Source organism: Panthera tigris, chromosome D2 (genome assembly GCF_018350195.1).
Source record: "Panthera tigris isolate Pti1 chromosome D2, P.tigris_Pti1_mat1.1, whole genome shotgun sequence".
Taxonomy (NCBI): Eukaryota; Metazoa; Chordata; class Mammalia; order Carnivora; family Felidae; genus Panthera; species Panthera tigris.
This window is the reverse complement of record NC_056670.1, coordinates 11,051,773-11,073,129: the sequence shown is the minus strand read 5'-3', so window position 1 is coordinate 11,073,129 and position 21,357 is coordinate 11,051,773. Positions and strand designations below refer to the sequence as shown.

General features: G+C 38.7%; 1 protein-coding gene across 1 annotated transcript in view; it reads left to right on the top strand.

Annotated features, from left to right (window-relative positions):
- The window catches only part of RYR2 (ryanodine receptor 2), a 753,483-nt gene that overhangs the window by 561,227 nt on the left and 170,899 nt on the right, over positions 1 to 21,357 (top strand). The window contains exons 52-58 of the mRNA XM_042960054.1: positions 2,072 to 2,212; positions 4,056 to 4,219; positions 6,411 to 6,489; positions 8,029 to 8,118; positions 8,900 to 9,037; positions 16,098 to 16,175; positions 17,410 to 17,485. Of these exons, the coding sequence (XP_042815988.1) occupies positions 2,072 to 2,212; positions 4,056 to 4,219; positions 6,411 to 6,489; positions 8,029 to 8,118; positions 8,900 to 9,037; positions 16,098 to 16,175; positions 17,410 to 17,485 (766 nt within the window). The remainder of the gene's footprint in view (positions 1 to 2,071; positions 2,213 to 4,055; positions 4,220 to 6,410; positions 6,490 to 8,028; positions 8,119 to 8,899; positions 9,038 to 16,097; positions 16,176 to 17,409; positions 17,486 to 21,357) is intronic.

Sequence of the window (21,357 nt, the reverse complement as noted above, 5' to 3'; positions counted from 1 at the left end):
TAAGTTGGTAATTTCATGACAGTTTCCAAGTGTAATTTCATAGAGTTCAAAGACAACTTCTGTATGTAGTTAGAGTTTGTCACCAATATGGAAAAATCGCTGACACTTTCTCTGCCCAGCTTCATTATTCTGTTCATGAATGATCTAGTCTCATAGTGTCTTACTGACCTGGGAATATTTTTCTGTCATCTAGTGTCTCAGTCAGGACTTAGCATTAGAATATTCGATGTGTCCTAGTACGTCTAATAGCATGGTCTATGGGTGGAGGTCATAGTCACGCAATGGACTGTTTTCTAGGGGACCACTCTGCACTGTCATCTGGTAAGCATCGTTTTTCCTTGTGGCCACCCAGGAAGAGTGGTGGAAAAAGAAGTTTGAGATATTAATACGTCTATTTTTTGAACTGCTCTTACTCTCACCATCCCTTGATATTTAGCAAATGCAATCTTTCTCCATGAAAAATTGATTTTGGTTTAATAAATTTATATAAATTAATTAATTATGTAAAATAAATTGTATCCTTGCCCCCAATCCCATTTTTACATTTTTTATCATCTAGAGACCCTTTGCCATGCAAAATTTTCTTGATATAAATGAGCTGGAAGGTACCTGAAAAAAGAGACAGTATTACTTTATGTGATAAACTCTTTTACCTTATAGATATTTCCAAGTTAATCGAAACACATTAGGTCTCAATATTTCATCATTTGAGATTTCTAAATTGTATGTGTGTGTATTTTGTAATTGAAGGGGAGACCATGATAGAAGTATTTCTGTAGTAAGAGATGTCATTTTTTGTTTGTTTTCTAAGTTTTTTTATTTTTAAAAAATATTTTTTAATGTTTATTTATTTTTGAGAGATAGAGCACAAGCAGGGGAGGGGCAGAGAGAGAGGAAGACACAGAATCCGAAGTAGGTTCCAGGCTCCTAGCTGTCAGCCCAGAGCCCAATGCAGGGCTTGAACTCACAGGCCATGAGATCATGACCTGAACCAAAGTTGGACTCTTAACCGACTGAGCCACCCAGGCACCCCTTAAGTTTTTTTTTAGAAAGAGAGAGCACTTGCGGGAGAGGGGCAGAGGGAGACACAGAGAATCTTAAGGACGCTCCATACCCAGCATCGAGCCCACTACAGGGCTCAGTCCCATGACCCTAGGATCATGACCTGAGCCGAAATTAAGAGTTGGCCACTCAACCAACTGAGCACCCAGGTGCCCCAACATGTAGTTTGTTTTAATAACAATAATCCTTATCAATCTGTTTCCCTTCTTAGTTATAGAAAAGAGTCCAAAAACTTATTGCTGATTCATAAAGATCATTTCATTAATTCAGCAAGTAGTTGTGAATATTTGTTAGTTTATAGATCAAAAATGAACTATCCAAAGAGCTACCAAATAATTTGAAGATTCTATCCTTGTCTTTAAATTCAGTTTAGTCCTAAACAAACAAAATATGCATAGATGAAAATGTAAGAAGCAACATAGATACTCAGAAAGATAATACGTTGCATCCATAACCACCAGAGAAATATAGATAAGGAGATTACTGAAATGGAGTAGTTTGGGATGTTCAAGCTTGAAGCAAAGCCTGAAGTGTGGTGATTAAGGATTGGCAAAAGGAAGCAAAAATATTGAGAGGTAGATTTCCCTTAGAATGTACATTTCTGGTGCTGTATCCTAGAGATATTTACTTGTGCCTCTGGGTTACCCTGAGGTCAATCCTGTCACTAAGTGTAGATGTGCACATCCAGGGGATGGGGATTCATGAAACTGTGAGTAAATGATACCATCTAATATATAGGACTCAAGGATACATTAGTAACCAAACACTCTCATAAAGACTACTGTTCTAGATGGTTTGTTTGTAAACCTGGGTATTTGGTCCTCATACTGTGATTAGTGTTAGATTTTAAAGAGGCATAGTATAGTATTCTCCAGAAGAATTCATAGGAGATTGAGCAGTTTTGACCTTATTACTTGGCCTTTGGGTCAAGTCACATGGGTGGAAATGGGAAAAATCCAAATGGTACCTTTAAGTCATCACTTTTATAATTAATTGTTTCCTCACATAGTTGCTGACAAATCATTATGAAAGATGCTGGAAATATTACTGCCTGCCTGGAGGGTGGGGGAACTTCGGAGCTGCCTCAGAAGAAGAACTTCATTTATCAAGAAAGTTGTTTTGGGGCATTTTTGACGCCCTGTCTCAAAAGGTGATTCAATATTTTGTGGGCTTTGTGTGACAAAATAATTTAAAAGTTGTAAATATTCCTAGTAGAATATCATCTTTACTTATTAAGACTTGTGTAGTTTTTTTTTTTCATTTTTCTAACATACAACATATTTTGAGAATGTAATTGATACCGAGTTTTCTTAATTATTATGGTAGCATGGTCCTTGTGACCATAACACCATCAGAATTTAAAATGGCTAAGCATTTTAGGAAATTATGAACATGGTTGAGTTTTGGTGCATTTAAAAAAAAAATGTTTATTTTTGAGAGAGAGAGAGAGAGAGAGAGCGCACAAGCACGGGAGGGGCAGAGAGAGAGGGAGACAGAGGGTCCAAAGTGGGCTCTGTACTGAGACCCGAGAGCCTTATGCGGAACTCAGACTCACAGACCGTGAGATCATGACCTGAGCTGAAATCAAGAATTGGCCACTTAACCGACTGAGCCACCCAGGCACTCCAAGTTTTGGTGCATTTGGACTTACCTGGACTCAAACCCTCCCTAGTCACCCTGATCTTAAAACCATGACAAAATCTTACCACGTATAAAAATATGCAGCCTCATAAAATTATAATATTCCAGTGGCCTTCCTGACTTTTCCCACTTTGCTGCTATGGAGATTAAAGTCACTCCATTCAGTGTTGCTTTCTATATGTGACATTCCCTAACACTTGACATATTTATAATGGATAGTTCAGATATTTTCAGAAGGCTGGAAGGGGATAGTATTTCGGAGAAAAATCAGAACAGCATGCTTTGTATGCTTCTGCTAAAATTATCAATCGAAATCAGCTTGAATTCCCAGGTGGACATTATTAGACAACCAGAGCAGGATATCCAGAAGTTTGCTACATAATAGAGTCAAGTTCATCTGTGATTACAGTTGGAAGCTACATCTTGATGCTTTCTGTTACCGAATTGCAAATGCTGAAGGTATTTTTAGAGGAACTTACAGCATTAACTTACAATTGAACACTTGAAGTGAGATAATTTTTAAATAAATATTATTTTCTATTTTTTGAAACATCTATAAATACTGGGGTGCCTGGGTGGCTCAGTCAGTTGAGCGTCCAACTTCAGCTCAGGTCATGATCTCACAGTTTGCGAGTTCGAGCCCCACAGGGAGCTCTGTGCTGTCAGCGTAGAGCCCGCTTCAGATCCTCTGCACCTCCCCTGCTCACACTCTCTCTCTAAAATAATAATAATAATAATAATAATAATAATAAACTTAAAAAAATTAAAAATTCATAAATACTAATTTAATTAGTTATGTGATTAATATACAAATACCTCTTCCCAGAAATTTTGACTGTGCATATTCCCTATAGAATTTCTTTCTCGGTTTAGAATTTTATTTTTCATACCTTTGTATATGATACGGATCAGTTAAAATTTCTCACTCTCTGGAATGTTCCTTTATTTTTCAAGTATAGCCTTTATAATATGGTACGGCGGTATTCTATAGTTATGCTATTCATCTACTGAATTTATGTTTCAGTTGTAAAGACATGTTATACATTTAGAATATCCGAGTATATTTCATTTCAAATATTGGAGAAAACCTCTTAGAGAAGCAGAGTTTGTATTCTTCTTAAGCAGCAACTCAGTAACTCTGACTTCAGCCCGTCTCACGTTTGATGGGATTTCAGGCTACATACACTTTCCATTTGCTAGAGGAAGAGTCTGCGAGGGCGTTACGTTAGCCTGGGGGTAATTCCGATCTTCTCTGACAGCGCTGTGCCAGCCACGGCGATCATTCTGACAACTTTTGCTCAACAGTAACCCAGGCTTTTGGTGTTTTGTTTTGGTCCTCCATCTCTTCCCAGAAATATGAACAAGAACTTTTCAAACTGGCACTGCCTTGCCTGAGTGCCGTTGCGGGAGCTTTGCCTCCAGACTACATGGAGTCAAATTATGTCAGTATGATGGAAAAACAGTCATCAATGGATTCTGAAGGGAACTTTAACCCACAACCTGTTGATACCTCAAAGTATGGACTCTTTCTATTGCAGCAGATTTTTATTGTAAATGATGTGTGAAGTCTGAAATTGAATAAGGTACTAATGTGAACTTTCTCTAATCCATGCCCCCTTTGAATTGGTATCCTTTTGGTAGGGGTCCCTTTACTTGACAGAATGAACAGTGGTGATAAGAATGATCATACACATGTCAGAGGTAGATAACGATGTACCTTCTAGGCTACGTCACATAACCCGGATTCTGTGTGTGTGACCACATGATAGTATCTGCGGTAATGAGAATCAAGAAAGGATATCAGCTATATTTGTAGCTGAAAATTTACCCCAAGTGTTTATTAATTGCAGCCAGCCTCTGTAGCGCATCTGTGACTGGGGGTGATCCCGGCAGGGCAGAGCTGTTCTGTCAGCTGCAGGGAGTCACCGCTACATGTCAGCAGCGTCTAAGGGGTAGCACCTGGTGTTCAGCATCATAAAGCACAGCATGAGATTCCAGGGAATATCAAATGAGAATATATGTGGAGAATGTAGCATGCTGTTAGAATGCAACGTGACAGCCTTAACCACAGATCAAATGTTCCGTCGCATAAAACTGCTTACCCGTACTTAGTTGCGTAAATTGTTTTTACAAACGGGATGTCTCAGTACTTCAGGTGTTTGGAGTCTCAGCATTTTTGTTGTTACTGTCTTTGAGTAGGACCATGGTTTCCCATTTGCGAGGAAAGCTGACTCTTCATGCCACATTATCTTATCGATTCCGTGGTGACTCCGCAAGATTATGGTGTTAGCAAGGCAGTCAGTGGTAGTTCTCATCCACGGCATCCGAATTGGCTTGGGAGTTCAACTTTCAGGCTTCTGGGTGGCCCCCCAGCTGGTTTAGCTTCCATAACAGATCAAAAATTCAACCCAAGTGGTATGCCATTAGTTTGATAATGCCTTAAATTTGCATGTTTGGTATTTGATGACAGTCCCGTGAGAAAAGACTCTACCCCCCAGTATTTGGCTTATGTGATTGATCCTTTGTTTCTCTTCCAATGTAAGTAAACCAAAATATCACATATTCAGTTCCTACATGGGTAAGTTTGTGGTTTGCTAACGTGATATAATCCACGATTTTAAAATAACATCAGAACATGTGGTGGTCTTGGTGTTGATTAATTAGATCTAACTGATTAACAGCTGTCGGGCATGTGTATTCATTTACCTAGGCTTACCCCTTTGGGGCCTTCTTACCAGACTAGGTTTACGTAGTGATATCAATCATTGCTACATCTTTGTGATTTTTATATATTGTTTCTTAGGTATTTCTGGGTCATATAGTTCAATTCCTGACTGATAACATTGTTGCACAAGAACAGTAAACCATCTCATTATGCTAGGTTTTATTTAGAAGTCAGTTATCAATGGTAATTGCGTTAATAAGTTATATGCATGAGTGAATGGAATTATATATATATTTGATTTTCCGTTCATTGATCTATTTGATATTCCCAAGTCTCATAGTTGGACTTGGTCATCAGTTGCATGCCCTTATCATCTGTTGAAGAGATCAAATATTAATTAAATATGAAAGGAATCGAGAATAAATGTTATCAAGATCACAGAGCATGAGTAGTTACTTTTCGCTATAGTCCATATTAATAGTAGAATGTTATATGTAGACCATAAAATTTAAAATCATTAACACATCTCTAGTTGTATGACATTAATTTAAAATTTTAGTACATTGAAAAAGTGTCACCGGTCAGATTTCAGGAGATCTTTTACCTACCTATAGTTGTTGCAGAAGAGACTTAAGTCAAAAAGGGAGAATAACTTAAAAGAATGAATATGGAAGGGAAGTATGTCTTTAAGCTCATTAAATCTAACCATATCTTGATTCAGGTTTAAAAAAATTTTTTTGTATGATTGATTATCCTCGTCTTTGAATATATTTTAATTATATTATATATAATTTTTATTATATACAACTTCTATGAAGACATAGTAAGTTATGAATTAATACAAGATGAGCAGATAAGCACATTACCGGCTTGATTTATATATTATTCCTGCACTAGGGAAAAGCAGTACTATGTTAAAATGATTTTTTAACAGTTATGCATCAAGTGGGATTTAAGCAATCATAAGCTGTGAGTAAATTACTGGTATGATTTCCCATAAATCCTGTAAAAATCAAGCTTTTTTTCTTTATTTTTCTCATAGCATTACAATTCCTGAGAAGTTGGAATACTTCATTAACAAATATGCTGAACATTCTCATGACAAATGGTCAATGGACAAGGTAAAAGCCAGAGTATCACATTGTCATTCAGTACTGAATGTACCCAATGAGTGGCCACCACCCAAATATTTCTGACCATGACTGTTTTCTACCTTAAAGTGAGAGCTGTATCTAGATTAAGAAAGAATATTTAATTACGATTTGCTAATACAGTATTTGGTTCCGCCATTAATACGTGTAATCCAATATGAATGAGAATATCTGTTTATCAAAAGCACAGTTTTAGGAATAAAAATTCTATTAGTGAAATAATAAATACAGTTTCTAAACACATATTGTTTGGGAGATAATCATCATCAGTGGCTTTAGGAAGAAAAGGTGACTGTGGGTCAGAAATCTTTTAAAGAAACTTTCGCTTCAGGAGTAATTTTATATTAGAGAAATCTTGAAATTATTAATCGGAAATAGTGATTGTTTATACCTTCCAGTCTTCTGTAATAGGTCTTACTTGCTAAGTAGATCTGCAGGTCGCTAAAAATAAACTGCATGGCAAGTTGACATATTTTATTTGTATTGTCAGAAAAATGCAAGCTGATGAGTTAAGTGACACATGTCCTACATATCATGAAATTCTCTAAAAGGAACCTTATGGCTGTGTAGTCACATTATGTTGAGCCTGGTTAAACTTGAGAGATGTGAAATAGATTTGTCAGAGAAATTGAGCTGAGATGATGCGGGAATCTAAAATAAGCATGTACTGTTGGCGAAGTGAAAATCAAACATCAAAGGTTCCGAGGTGTTTGTGTTTATGGAGCAGCTCTGTATCATCCTGTTAGACTTTATATTAAATTTCAGTTCTTGCCTTCGCCAATCAGTCCCTTTCTCCTAAGAAACCCTCTTTTTGTGTTGATGAATGTGTGGTTCTTTGTTCACTAATTTATTTACTAGGTGAGTCAGTCCGAGATAAGTGTCTGTTTTATGTAAAGACTCTGTTAGGTACCGAGCTGGTGGTGATGGAGAGGAAATTTACAAGAAGGCTGTCCTGAACTATTGCAGTCTAGTTACTCAGATTCCATGGGCAGATATGAAATGAGATAGGGAAACGGTGACACGTACAGAACTGCAAGGGCAAAATCATGTGGAAAAAACATGTTGAGAGTTAATTGAATACTGGAGTGGACCAAACAGTTAGCATTATTCAGAGAAGCTTCCCAATAAAAACGGCACACTCCAGTTTTCCTGCTTGAACGAGCATTTCGCATACACATCTCAGATGGAGGGTCCCGAGATGTCCCAGAATCAACATCATGGGGGCCGCGCACCCCTTAGTTTGCTCAGCGGGGGAGTGCTTACTGACATAACTATAGACCTGGATCTGTTCAGGGTGTGTTTAATCTTTGGATAGAAAGATTTTTTCTCAGTAATTATTCAAAATAATACTGGTTAGGATGGAAATCTTTATATTGACTTATGCTGGGTGGAATTCAAACCTTAGCCCATATCTTGATTTATTTTTATTTTACTAGTACACACTTCAACACATGCATACCTACATTCTCAAAAATTAATGCATGTAAAACAATTTTGATTTTTTTTAAGTTGGCAAATGGATGGATTTATGGAGAAATATATTCAGACTCGTCTAAAGTTCAGCCGTTAATGAAGCCATATAAACTATTATCTGAAAAGGTGAGGTTTCTTTCTTTTTTGTTATACAGTTTTAATTTATTTTGAATTTTTTTCTTTATTATGTAATTTCTTATTAAAATGTTTTCTTTATTTACATATGCTTTTTAAAAAACCTTTATTTAAAGGTTGCAATTTTTAATTTTAATCTTTTGTCTTTTTTTCCTCTATTCCTATTTCTATGAGCATTTAATAGGTTCTTCTCTACTTATATTCTTCTGTTCCTTTTTGATATTTTTTCCTCCCCAATATTTTTAAGGTCTTTAGAAAATATTCTTACGTGCTAAGGAGTTTCTTGATGAGGGATAAAGAAGTAATATTTACAATGATTATTACTTATAATTTTGCATGTATTTTACTTCTTTGGGGGGGAAATCAATATCTTGACAAATGAAGTGAAAAGGACTTTTTTAGCTTGGTGCTTACGGAGGAAGAGTTTTTCTCATCTGTGCATTCAGATGGTAGAAAAGCCTGCACTCATGGTTCATATAATCTGGCACTGTTTCTCCTTTTTAGTTTCTATCTAAAGTATCAGAAGCTGGGAAACTAAAGAAAACTAACCTCCAACGAAATAATATGCTGAAATCCCTCTTTGTAGCATTAGCCAAATTAGATCTCAGCTCACCCTGTGCTTTTCAGAATTTTTACTTTCCTTTTTCATTTCTAAATAAATAATGCCAGTCTTCTTTTTTTTAAAGTGAAGTGAAGGTAGTCTATTTCAGATTTTTTATTTGGATTCCATGCACCTCCCTTTTTTTTTTTTCTTCTTCCTTTTTGTCTCTAGGAAAAAGAAATTTATCGCTGGCCAATCAAAGAATCTTTAAAAACCATGCTGGCATGGGGTTGGAGGGTTGAGAGAACACGGGAGGGAGACAGCATGGCCCTCTACAACCGTTCTCGTCGTATTTCGCAGACAAGCCAGGTAAGAACACATCGGTGAATGCACAGCTTATGTTGTTTCACAATCATTTGAATCTTTTATTTAATTAGTGGGTTTTCCAAAACAAATAATTGGAAAATTACGAAGAGTAACAGAATGTTTAGAAGAGGAAAAACCATGTTTCTTTTTAAGTGAAGTTAAGTCTTGGTTAAAACTGGAGTTTATCAGGTGATGCCTCTCCTGGTTAGTCTCTAAAGGAGTGCCCAATGGTGAGGTCTTGACATTTTACTGATGAAGCCTTACGTACAGTGAGATTGTCTGCAGAGTTCTCTTCTCCTTTCGAGAAAGAACTGAAGGTTGGTTTCTTAGGGAACAGTGGGATCGTCAGACAGTGATCCCGATCTAGAACCCACACGAATGGTCCACACAGTGAGCTTGACCACCTGTCCGCTTTTCCAAGGCAATATATGCAACCATACAGGCAGAGCAAGAATTCAGAGAGGGGCACCTGCGTGGCTCAGTCGGTTAAGCGTCCTACTTCATCTCCGGTCATGATCTCATGGTTCATGAGTTCAAGCCCCGCATCAGGCTCTGTGCTGACAGTGCAGAACCTGCTATGGATTCTCTATCTCCCCCTCTCTCTGCACCTCCCCTGCTCACACCCTATCTCTCTCTCAAAAATAAATAAATAGACACACACACAAAAAAAGAATTCAGAGAGCACCTTGCTAGTGGGTCACATCAAGGAAATCCAATCAACTTAGCAAGGTGCTGGCTGTGGGGCATCAGTGCTCAAGATGCGGCACAGCCTCAGCCTGAAGAACCTGGAGTTCAAGGTGGAGAGCAAATGCTAACTATTACCTGTGGCCCTTTCATCTCTCCTGGGAGCCAAACCTGTCATTTCCCTTTTCCAGACTGCTAGGGCTACTGTGTTCGGTTCGCACAAAATATCATGTGTATTATTGCCGTTTTTTAAAGAAAATAAGGGCATTCATAGCATGTGTTTCCCATGTTTCATATTTGAAATAGATTGAGTTCGGATTTGGGCATGTTGTACATTAAATTCTCTTAAGTAAGTATCATGTGGGTGGAAGCCGTAAAAGCATATTTTACCTTTTTATCCTGTACGCACACATTTCTGACTAGGTTACATTTTGTTTTAATCTGTTTCAGCACATACTGAGCACAAACCCTCCGGTAGATGATAGGAACATGAAGGTGATAAGGGCCAAAGACTCACAATGTGGTGTCAGAGACAGGCAGGTTAGACCTACTTCAACATAGTACAGGAAGTTTTCAACTCGTGGTGTGTACCAGGTGGTGCAGAGTGCAGAGGGTGGAATTATTCTTTTTTCCCCTCTAAATTGGACAGGAAATCCAAAAAAAATTGCTATCTAATGGGGGTGATTTAAGCTGTGCCCAGAACAAGAAGGTAGATTCTCCCGCTGCCCGTAACAGCAAGATTGTGTCCCCTGACTTAAAATTGTATGCGTTGTATTTATTCCCTGTCTTCCTTACTCCTTGCTTGTCTCGTAATATTGTTCTCTGGGGACTTTAAGCTCTCGATAGATTCTATCAACCGAGACTCGTAGAACCATATCTTAGGCCTTACTGGTTTTAGAGGGACGTCATACATGTGTGACATATGATGTGCGTTGTTATATCTCCTGTGTGATTTCAGTATGCCAGAGGCACAGTGCATAGATGAAGGACAAAATATCTGGAGGTAGACCGAGACTTTTTAGAAATGTACCATCAGGCATGTTACTTGATCTGTTTGAGTAAATGTTAACACCCCCATTTTTTTTTTCTTTTTAGTAAATGATAACTCTTATTCTTACTGCTATTATTTAAATATTTTTAATGCCAGAGAGCATTTCATGGTAGATAAGAGTGTTTTTGCGTTTGTAGTGCTTTGACCTATTAGTAGTAAAGAAAGAATATTTCTCTCAGTATCAGAAATGGAGAGCAAATTCCAGTCGATGCCACCAATATATTTATAATCTTGTCATTACTTTTATTCAGAGGTTCTTTAAGCAGAAAGCAACATTACTTGAAATGTTAACGTATATTATTCCTTAATCACTAATCTTGTAGTTCTGTCATCTTTTTCAGGTTTCATCTTGCCAAGCTTTTTAATGTCTTTTCTTTTCTCTCCGTTGCTGGTTTCCCATAAAGCTTATAAAGATATTTTCTATTATGCAATAGAGAGGCTCTTTTGGATAAACTAAGGAACGCTTTTTATAGCATCAGTTTATAGTAAGGAATATAAATGGGTGAATTGAGAGAGGTCACTGGTCGATGTGATTTTGGAGCTGAATTGTCTCAGCTTCCTTTCACATGGGGCTCAGCTCTCCCTCTGCAAGGCAGAAGCATCCTGGATTTAACCGAGCGAGGTCTGGCATAGCCTGCCTACGTTGAAATCCTGGCCTTACCACCACGTAGCTGTGTGAGCTCGGCAAACTGGTTAACTTCTCTGTGTTACGGTTTTCTCATCTTTAAAATGAAGCAAATGAAACATCTATTTTAAAAGATTATTCTGAGGGCTCATGAGTCACCTAAAAGAGTAACTGGCTGGGGCGCCTGGGTGGCACAGTCGGTTAAGCGTCCGACTTCAGCCAGGTCACGATCTCGCGGTCCGTGAGTTCGAGCCCCGCGTCAGGCTCTGGGCTGATGGCTCGGAGCCTGGAGCCTGTTTCCGATTGTGTCTCCCTCTCTCTCTGCCCCTCCCCCGTTCATGCTCTGTCTCTCTCTGTCCCAAAAATAAATTAAAAAAGAAACAAAAAACGTTGGAAAAAAAAAAGAGTAACTGGCCTATATTTCAATAAATATTATACTTAATTATTACCATTATTATTTTATGTGGATCAATAACAATTTTAATGTTTTTTGTTTGCTTTGAGCACCACAGGAAGACATGAGTCCTGATTTTAGGAAGTTTACTGCTCCATTAGGGTTTTGTAATTTGCATATGCAAGATACCATAAGGGCTTGGGCGTGGCCAATAACAACTTCATAGGATATAGAATATATAGAAGTACAGATAGGAAAAAGTGAGGAGATACTGATTAGAGAGGGGGCCTAAGTAGGCCTCTTGGCAAAGACAGCATGGAAGGAGGGCGTTTCTGACAATTTCAGGCACATTCCACAAGTTCTTAACCATTACTTACTTGTCCCCAAATTGCAAGTTCCTATTTATCTGTTTTTCAGTATTGCAAATACAGGATATAAACTATTTAAACAAATGAAAAGTAATTTTATAACCCGGGATGAAGAGAGAGATGGGAATGAAACTTTTGGAAAGTGTGACCACCTAGAACTAAAACACAGGCTAGGACAAAACAAAATTTCATTCATTCCTTCAACGGATTCTTTATTGAGCACCTGTTGTCTTCCAGTCATTATTCTTAGCTTTTCAGGCAGATCAGTGGACAAAATAGACAAAGCTCTGTGCTCTCATGGAGATTACATTCTTGTAGGGAAAGTAAGCAGCAGATATGAGGAAATTATGTACTATGTAAAAATATGATTCATACTACAGAAACAAGAAAACAGCATGGAAAGGCAGACTGGGAGTGCAGAGGGAGGGGGTTGGGTAACATTTGTGGATGAGTTGCAGTTTTATACACGGTTGTCAGAGTGGATTTCACTGAGAAGACGAATAGAGATTTGAAAAAGGCGAGGGAATTACACGGAGTTGGGGGAAGAATGTCCCAAGCAGTGCAGCAGCAGTAAGTTGGGAGTGACGCCTGATACATGTCAGGGAGATGAAGGAAGTGTGTGTATATATTGGTGCTGAGTGAGTTGGAGCTGGGTAGCCAGGAGAAAGGTGGGGGTGTCTTAGAAATCAAATCATGTGGAATGTTGGGAGCAATTTTGAGAAATTAGTGAAGTTCTTTGGACTCTGACGGAATTACTTTCAAAACTTGATGCTGCCATTTTCTATGACTTTTGAAATAATTCTTCTGAAATTTTCTTCTCCGTTTGAAATGGTGAAAAGTGACCTCTACCTTTTAGAGTTGTTCTAAAGAACAAGAGACATAATCTGCCTGCCTTGCGCATATCCATGCACGTGGGGGCCGTTACTGTTGCTAAAACCACTGGAGTTAATTACATTAACGTTCAAGCCCCTCATTCGGAAATGGTGCATGTTTCGGGCAACTTGAAATTATAGCAGCCTTGGCCGCTCTTTTGATTTCTCTGTATATGAAGGAGAGAAATAGGTAATGAAAAATATAAATAGAATCTGTCCCTGACCAAACAGGTATCAACTTCACATTCTTTAACCCAGCCTCAGTAACTTAATCTAAAGCTAAAATGATAAATAGTTAGACATAGTCAAAGAGGATATGAAATACTGAGAATTTTATTTTAGGAACAAATAAAGTTATTGATACCAACTCCATTTTATTCATTTATTCAATTTACAGAGAGTCTAATATTGCTTATTTATCAGTTTTAAGACATAGGTTTGCCATCATGTCTGTGAGATTAGGAATCACTTTATCATTGTAGTGTTGGCGAAGTCTGGCTTGTGCCACGGCCTCTGGGAACATTACGACCAATAAGGCTCAGCCCATGCCCACAGATTTTTCCCATACAGTGGAAGAGTTTAGAGAATAACAAAATAAATATTTTGGAAATACAGTTCTGACAACAGAGTGGAGAATGAATTAGAGAAGGAGGATATGGAAGGCAGAAAGACAGATTCCTTGGGAGGACACCATAGACATCCCTCAAAACAAGACAAATGTTAAATATCTGAATTAGAATGGAGAGAGTGGAGATGGAGGGAAGTGGACGTATCCCGGAGGGATTTTTAAAGTAGAAAAGACAGAGTTCTGTGACTGCCTGATATATGATTGCAGAGGAGGAGGAGTAATCAAAGGTGGTCACCACGGATCCGGGCTGGACTGCCAGGTGGGTGTTTATATGAGGAAAGGTAGGGAGCACTGAGATGGCTACTTGCTCAGAGATGGCAGGGAGGGAACAATGAATTTGATTATGGATGTTGTGTTAGGCAGAATTACGGCTTTCAAAGATGATCCCCAGTTGCTGGAATCTGTGGAAGTGTGACTTTACTTGGGCTTGGCCAGTGTGATCAAGGCTGAAGACCTTGAGACGGGGGAGATTATACTGAATTATCAGCGAGTCCAGTATAATCTCAAGAATCCTTAAGAGTGGAATAACTGCTCTGGCTTTGGGTAAGGGAAATGTGACTTCCAAAAAATGGCCAAAGAGGTGCAGTGTTGCTGGCTTTGAAGATGGAGGAAAGGGGCCATGAGCCAACAAATGTGGGAGATCTTCAGGTAATGGATAGAAGAGTTGCCAAAGAAGGAATCTGAGGAAATGGAGTCAAGAGAAGTTGAGCACAGAGACAGGAGGGTGGTTTCCTGGAGTTGATGAAATGAAGGGCTGGAGAGCAGTGATTCCTGGTGTCAAATCTAGATGGACTGCCTTGATGGCAGCTGGAAAGAAGCCTTGTGTAGCAGCTTGGAAACTGATAACACTTGAGAGGACAGTTTTATTAGATTTGTGGGGAAAGAAATACACTGCAATATGTTGAGGCCATAGGAGGTGATAGGGAGAGGGAAGTGGCCAAGGCATCAGATAGCTTGAGTTGGAATCCTGCCAGCTCAGATTTTTAGCTCTGTGACCTTGGGTAAGTCACTAGTGTTCTTTAAGTTTCAAATTTCCTTTTAGGAATATTTAATTTAAAAGAGGGAAAAAATGTGATTTCATTAAACATTCCATTATTAGATGGTACTGAGCAGTGGCGAAGGCTCAAAAGCCAGGGTTCAGTCAAAACTAACCAATAGGTTGAGAATAGCCCATGAGTCCATTATTAATGGTAACATAACGTTAGCCTCTCTTTCCTAAAAACACAAACATGAGCTATAGTGTGCATTTTATTTTTATTTTTATTTTTTATTTTTTGGCTTATACGTGTCTAACAGGAGACTATACATATGAAATGTAATATAAATACATGCTAGAATATATTAAGATAGAGCTTTAGATTTAAAGCATGAACCATAGCTTATTTCTATTAAACACTGTTATATAACATATACATTGTGAGGAATGTATTGAGAGCTCAAGACGGTGCATGAAATGTTATGGTTGATGAGAAGATGTTTCGTTTTTTCAAAAGCCAAAATTCAGAAATTAAGTCTGATTGTTACTGGAGATAACTTTGTAAATCATTGACGACTGTATGGTGTTCTTTGGAAGAGTTGGTTGTACTTTATCTTCACATTTGGCCCCTTGAGACATTCATAAATTGCCCTCTTTGATTAATTACTGTTTGCCTGAGGAAGAGTAAATTTCATTGTAGCCAATTAGAGTCTGTAAGAAACTGAAGAATACAGCGAGCCTTTGACTAAGGTAATGTTTCAGAATCCTGGATACAGGGGCACCTGGGTGATTCAGTTGGTTGAGCTTCCACCTCTTGATTTTGGCTCAGGTCATGATCTCACAGTTTGTGGGATCGAGCCCCGTGTGGGGCTCCGTGCTGCCAGCATGGAACCTGCCTGGGATTCTCTCTCTTTCTTCCCATCTCCACTCATGTTTTCTGTCTCTCCAAATGAATAAATAGGGGTACCTGTATGGTCAGTCGGGTAAGCATTTGACTTCAATTCTGGTCATGATGTTGCTGCTCGTGGGTCAGGCTCTGTGCTGACAGCTCAGAGCCTGGAGCCTGCTTTGGATTCTTTGTCTCCCTCTCTCTTTCTGCCCCTCCCTGACTCTCACTCTGTCTCTCAAAAATAAATAAACATTACAACAAAAGAACAAACAAACAAAAAAAGAAAGAATCTTGGATCCATTGCACAATATGTTGAATTCTGATCATTAGTTTTTGGGAGGGGCCATTCCTGAAATGTTGGGATGTATTATTCAGTCATAAACTGAAATTATCAGATACCCAAATACAATTTAATTTATATGCTCGTGAAGTATGTACGTACAGATACTTGCCAGTTTCATCGGAGGAAACATTACGTTTGAAAGTTTACTTGTCCTGTATTTCTAAAATTTGTCTTAAGTCTCTCTCCCCTGGGTTTTTTAATTAGACTCTATCATTTTCACATAAATTATTTAGGTTTCTGTTGATGCTGCGCATGGTTATAGCCCCCGAGCCATTGATATGAGCAATGTCACACTGTCCAGAGACCTGCACGTAAGTATTACTTTTTTAAAGTATTCTGAAAATTCCATTTTTAAAAAGCATATTGTAACACTTTCCTGCATACACTTCTCTTCATGAATTGCTTGAATATGTTGATCATATAAAGGGTCCATGGAATTTATGGATTACAGACCCTAGCTTTTTAATGCTCTGAAAGTTGATACAACTTTTTCTAGGATGCGTCTTCCAGATAACATATTTTCCTTAGAGATAATGTGCATTAAAAAAATCCTACTATAATTGAATAGCTATGAGTGAGAAGAGAATAAATCAGGAATTAGAAATGCTCTGCTCAAGGGTAACTTCAGTTACCCAGTAAAGAATATGAAATTTAAGTCATTTATCCAGGGAAATGGGTAGCATTTTGCCTGCTGCATCCATAGTTGTATCTGTTCACCTTTGTGCCTAAGGAATGTACTTTGAAATGGCTGATTGGAGTAAACGAAAATTTGTTGCCTTGGAACAGAAATTGATAGGTCAATATCCTGATCAAACAGCGATATTGGCATTATTAGTATTATTCCACGAGAAATAAATTTATAAAGACAAACCCTATGTAGTAGGTCATGACAGTTATGTTAAATTGTTTGACTTGCCCATTGTCTTTGCTCCCGTATGGATGCCTTAAGAATGAGATAGTAATCTTGAAACTCAAAAGGGAAAAGAAAAGAATCTTAGAGGCAATCTTACCAAAAAGCTAACAGCCACAAAAAGGTTAATGTGGCTTGTCCAAGTCTCTCCCTGAGTGTGGGGCAGGCACTGAATCTAGACTTTCCATCTAAGCTTCTTTGCATTCATTGTTTAATAAGATTTAGATTGCCTTTTAAAGCTTTGGAAATTGCAATAAGAACCTGCAAATAAATAGATTTTTTTTTTGTTAAAGTCCATAGCTAATCTGAAGTTTCATTATTGAATTAATAAAACCTTTGTCTTTAGACATTACAAATAACTAGACAAAAACCATTACAAATAACAATAATCATTCCCATCAAATCATCTCTGCTGTTTACTACCGCACAATTTCACAGATTGTTTCTGGGTTTCACACGTTGAATCTGGGTTTCAGATTCCAAGTAAGATCATTGTGTTTGATAATCTTGAGATAGTTTAGCCTGGACACGCTATGATTTATTCGTTTAAAGCATGTTTTGATATTACCTATTGGCAAGTGAGGTCTTTTTCTACCCATTAAATTATAACTTATTTTCTGTTTCATTCACTTAAGGCTATGGCAGAAATGATGGCTGAAAACTACCATAATATATGGGCAAAGAAAAAGAAAATGGAGCTGGAGTCCAAAGGTAATATTTTCCAAAAATCCTGATTAAAAAACAGAGTGCAACTCTGTGAATATATGGTATGGATAAAACCATCTTTTTAAAATAAGAGCTTATTACACCTTTATTTTCTTAGAATGGTTCAGATACGCCTATAACAGTTGCAGGGTGGGAATTTTATAATTTCCTGCCTGTGAGTGTACATTTCTTCATGTCTGGGAATTCTACGACTCTCTTACCCGTTTTAACATGTAGATATCGATATGCCACATCCAAACATTCGAGGTGTTCTGTGAATTCCTTACACTTCTCCCCCTGACTTCTACCCCTAACTTAAATATTTCTCTCATGTCATCCCTTCCCCTTTTCCATCTCAACCCCTCTGCTTTGTCCAGTCTAGTTACGTTCTTATCTCTTACATGCTTTTGCTTGGTCTTTGCTGCTGTTATTCTTAAATACTAAAATGACATAATATTCTCGTAGTTGTTTCTCAGATGTTCTCTTAACTTACTTGCATGATTTCTGCAATTTGAGGCATCCTACATGGATGGGTGATCTCTTTCATTGTTATTTATTCACTCCTGGTCTATAAACATACTGGTGTGTGTGTGTGTGTGTGTGTGTGTGTGTGTGTGTGTGTGTGTGTGTTCACGCATGTGCTGTCTCTACAATTACTTCCTAGAGAGACTTCTTTCCCCCAGTGAAGCAATAATTGTCTCCAGGTCAGGGCCCCAACTTCTGTTACTCTTATAATTCTTACTGTATAGTTCTAGGCATCAAGAAACTCTCTGTTTCCTATTTATTGGCCTAGGTAAAAATATATGGGAGATAGTTTTGAAGGGTGGGGATATTTCATGGTGGAAAGTACAGCTGGGGTCTTGAAGGATGGTGGCAACACCACACACTCGTAATCAGACTAGTACAAGTGAGAACCCATCACAGAAATGAACAGAGAGGATCCCTTACACCAAAATTGCCTATTCCAAAATTTGACTCAGGGCTAGGCCTGTTTTTCTAGAACCATTTTATAAACGTTTGTTAAATGAATGAGCACTTGTCTGGCCGACAGATAGTTGAGCAGATGGATGGCTGGCTGGCTGAGCCATAGAGGCATTGAGTTTTGCTTAGTGAAATTCTTGAAGGGGCATCGTCCACATGAATAGTAAACAAAATGCCTATTTCCTGCGTAAGCAGATAGCATGAAAAATGTCAACTCTCAGGGTGCCTGGGTGGCTCGGTCAGTTAAGTGTCTGAGTAGGCTCAGGTCATGACCTCACAGTTCACGAGTTTGAGCCCCGCGAGGGGCTCTGCACTGACAGCTTTGAGCCGGGAGCCTGCTTCGGATTCTGTCTCCCTCTCTCTCTGCCCCTCCCCTGCTCACGCGCTCTCTTTCTCAAAAATAAATAGACATTTAAAAAGTCTAGTCTCTCTTTTTCCAAGTATGTTTTAGTCACTGTGGCTTGGCCATTCAGTGTCCTACAGTCAGTGTTTTCTTTAAAGTAGGCCACCTGTTAATGAGACGTCCCAACCTCTGCATCCCGTGTGTACGGGTCCAGATTCCTACTTTGCAGCTGGGAGACCGGCATGGTCGCAGCAGGCTAAATGGTGAGGTGGTGGTATTAGTCCTCAAAACCTTAATCCTTCTTCTTCCTCCACACGTGCTTCCCCTTTGGAAAGAAAAAGGGAGTGGCTTAGGGTGAGAAAAGCAGCCCAGTAGGAAAGGTGTTAGAATATGCATCCCTGGCTTCTTTGGGTTTTGAAACGAGCAAAAAGCAAGAAATGAGTCTTAGAAAGAAGACGGGCTAGAGGCTGTGGACAGTTTTTGGAAGGAAACTACTTGCGTCTTTTCACAAATTTGTTCTCTCACCCAGGGACTTTGACACCAACTTGTGTGCTGACAACTCTGCTTCACTTCTGAGTTCTGGGCTGGCGTGTGGGAGGTACCAGTAACCTCCCTGGCTTGGTGCCCGTGATGTGTGTGTGCGTGCGTGTGTGTGTATATGTGTGGGGGAGGGCAGAAAGGAGAGAGGGAGGGAGGGAGAAACACCAGGAGTGAAGTATAGGAAGTAAGGAACAAGGAAACAACTATAAACAGAAAGTCATTTAGAGTCAGACACCTAAAAGCTGCATACCTCAGTTTCTACCCCGTCCTGGGCTCTTTATTTTCTCTCCCTCCCATAATAACCTATTGGTGTCTGCCCCCCAAATCATCGTGGTTGCCAAATTAGTATATTTACTAGGAATAAAGGACTAAATGCAAAAACAGCAGATGATTGCAGGATGATCAAATTAGACGTTTGATCTACACATTTTTTTCATAAAACATCTCCACAGATCTCTGCTGATGGTAGAAGTCAAATTTGATCCTTGTGTGCTTATAACGTATTCTGTATCCTTCTTGCTTGTCACAAAATACCGGTTTCTGTTGTCTTCTGAATATTCTGTATTATACTTGATACTATGAGTACTAAAGTATAAAATGACTGATGGCTCCTTAAAATGCTTAGCATCTGTCGGCTTTGTAGCTGTGATCTGTCCCTTTGCATTTATGATCGTATAGTGTCACCTAATGGTCAGAAAGCTCAGCGCGTGCTCACATTTTTGTAGATGGCGCTCTCAGTCCAGGCAAACTCCAGGCAGACATGGCATTTTCTCCTTTGCCTTTTTGTTTGCTTTTTTTGTGCGTAGGGCAAATTCAGTAGGATTGTTTAAGTAGCTCCCGGCCACATCATGTTGGACACTGCTATTACAGGCTCTGTGTTGCACCAACGTTCAAACCAAATATTAATTTTTAAGTATTTTTTTTTCCTGGAATTTCCATAGTAGTTGCATTTCAGGGAATTTCAGGATTCCGTTCCAAATATATTCCCATACGTGTCTTATAAGGTTGAAATCTGGGGTACACCATGCTCGTCACACTGATGCTGATCGTGAGATCTCTACGTCTGGAATTACCAGGGCATTTCCTGAAACTTTTGTAACTTTTACAAAAATTTTTACAAAATCTCTACTTTTATGAATACTTTGTTCATTATTAGTTTTTTAAAAATTTAAATATTTTCTAGAATTTTTAAATCTAGAAGGTTGCTCTTTGATATTTTTCACCAAAATAGGTTAACCGGAAACCTAGGTGCCTGCCACAATTTTTAGTCGGTCACATACGTATGTTACTGTTATGAGATGTTTAAGAGAGAGCAGCTTTGAACTTAGCAACCCAAGTATAGGTTTTGCGTAGAATATATGGCTATAAAGTACTGTTTGATCTGGGAGGCTTACTAAAAATTCCATATTTAAGACATTTTTTTTCTCCTCTCTCTGTGAAGTGGAAAGTGAAGCTTAGCCCTTATAACTGCCTTATAATTTCACTAGCTCGAGCTGTGCAAGTTTTAGTGTGTATTTACATGCTCCACATCCAGAGTTCATTTGAATGGAGAGGGTAACACGGCTTCTTCTCCCTTCTTCTGTGATTACAGGTGTCATCAGCCCCGGATGTCACAAATGTCTACGTGTCCCTGTGTTTTTTTGCTTGTTTTTCATGTGTGTGCGTGTGTTTTTTTTAATATGAGAGGGATAGAACGCATTAGCAGGGGAGGGGCAGAGAGAGAATCCCAAGCAGGCTCCATGCCTAGTGTGGAGCCTGACATGGGGCTCAGTCCCACGACCCTGGGATCGTGACCTGAGCTGAAATCTAGAGTTGGATGCTCAACCAAATGAAGCACCCAGGTGCCCCATTAATTGCCTCTTAGAAGACGTATGCACAGTGTTTCTTTGAACAGGTTTGCTAAATTAATTGGAACATAAAAGGTGCTGGAGAGTCAAGAGCCATATATGATTTATGTATACTCCATGTATATAACTAGAAGATACCCGAAGTTCTGTATTGTGGTCCTATTATG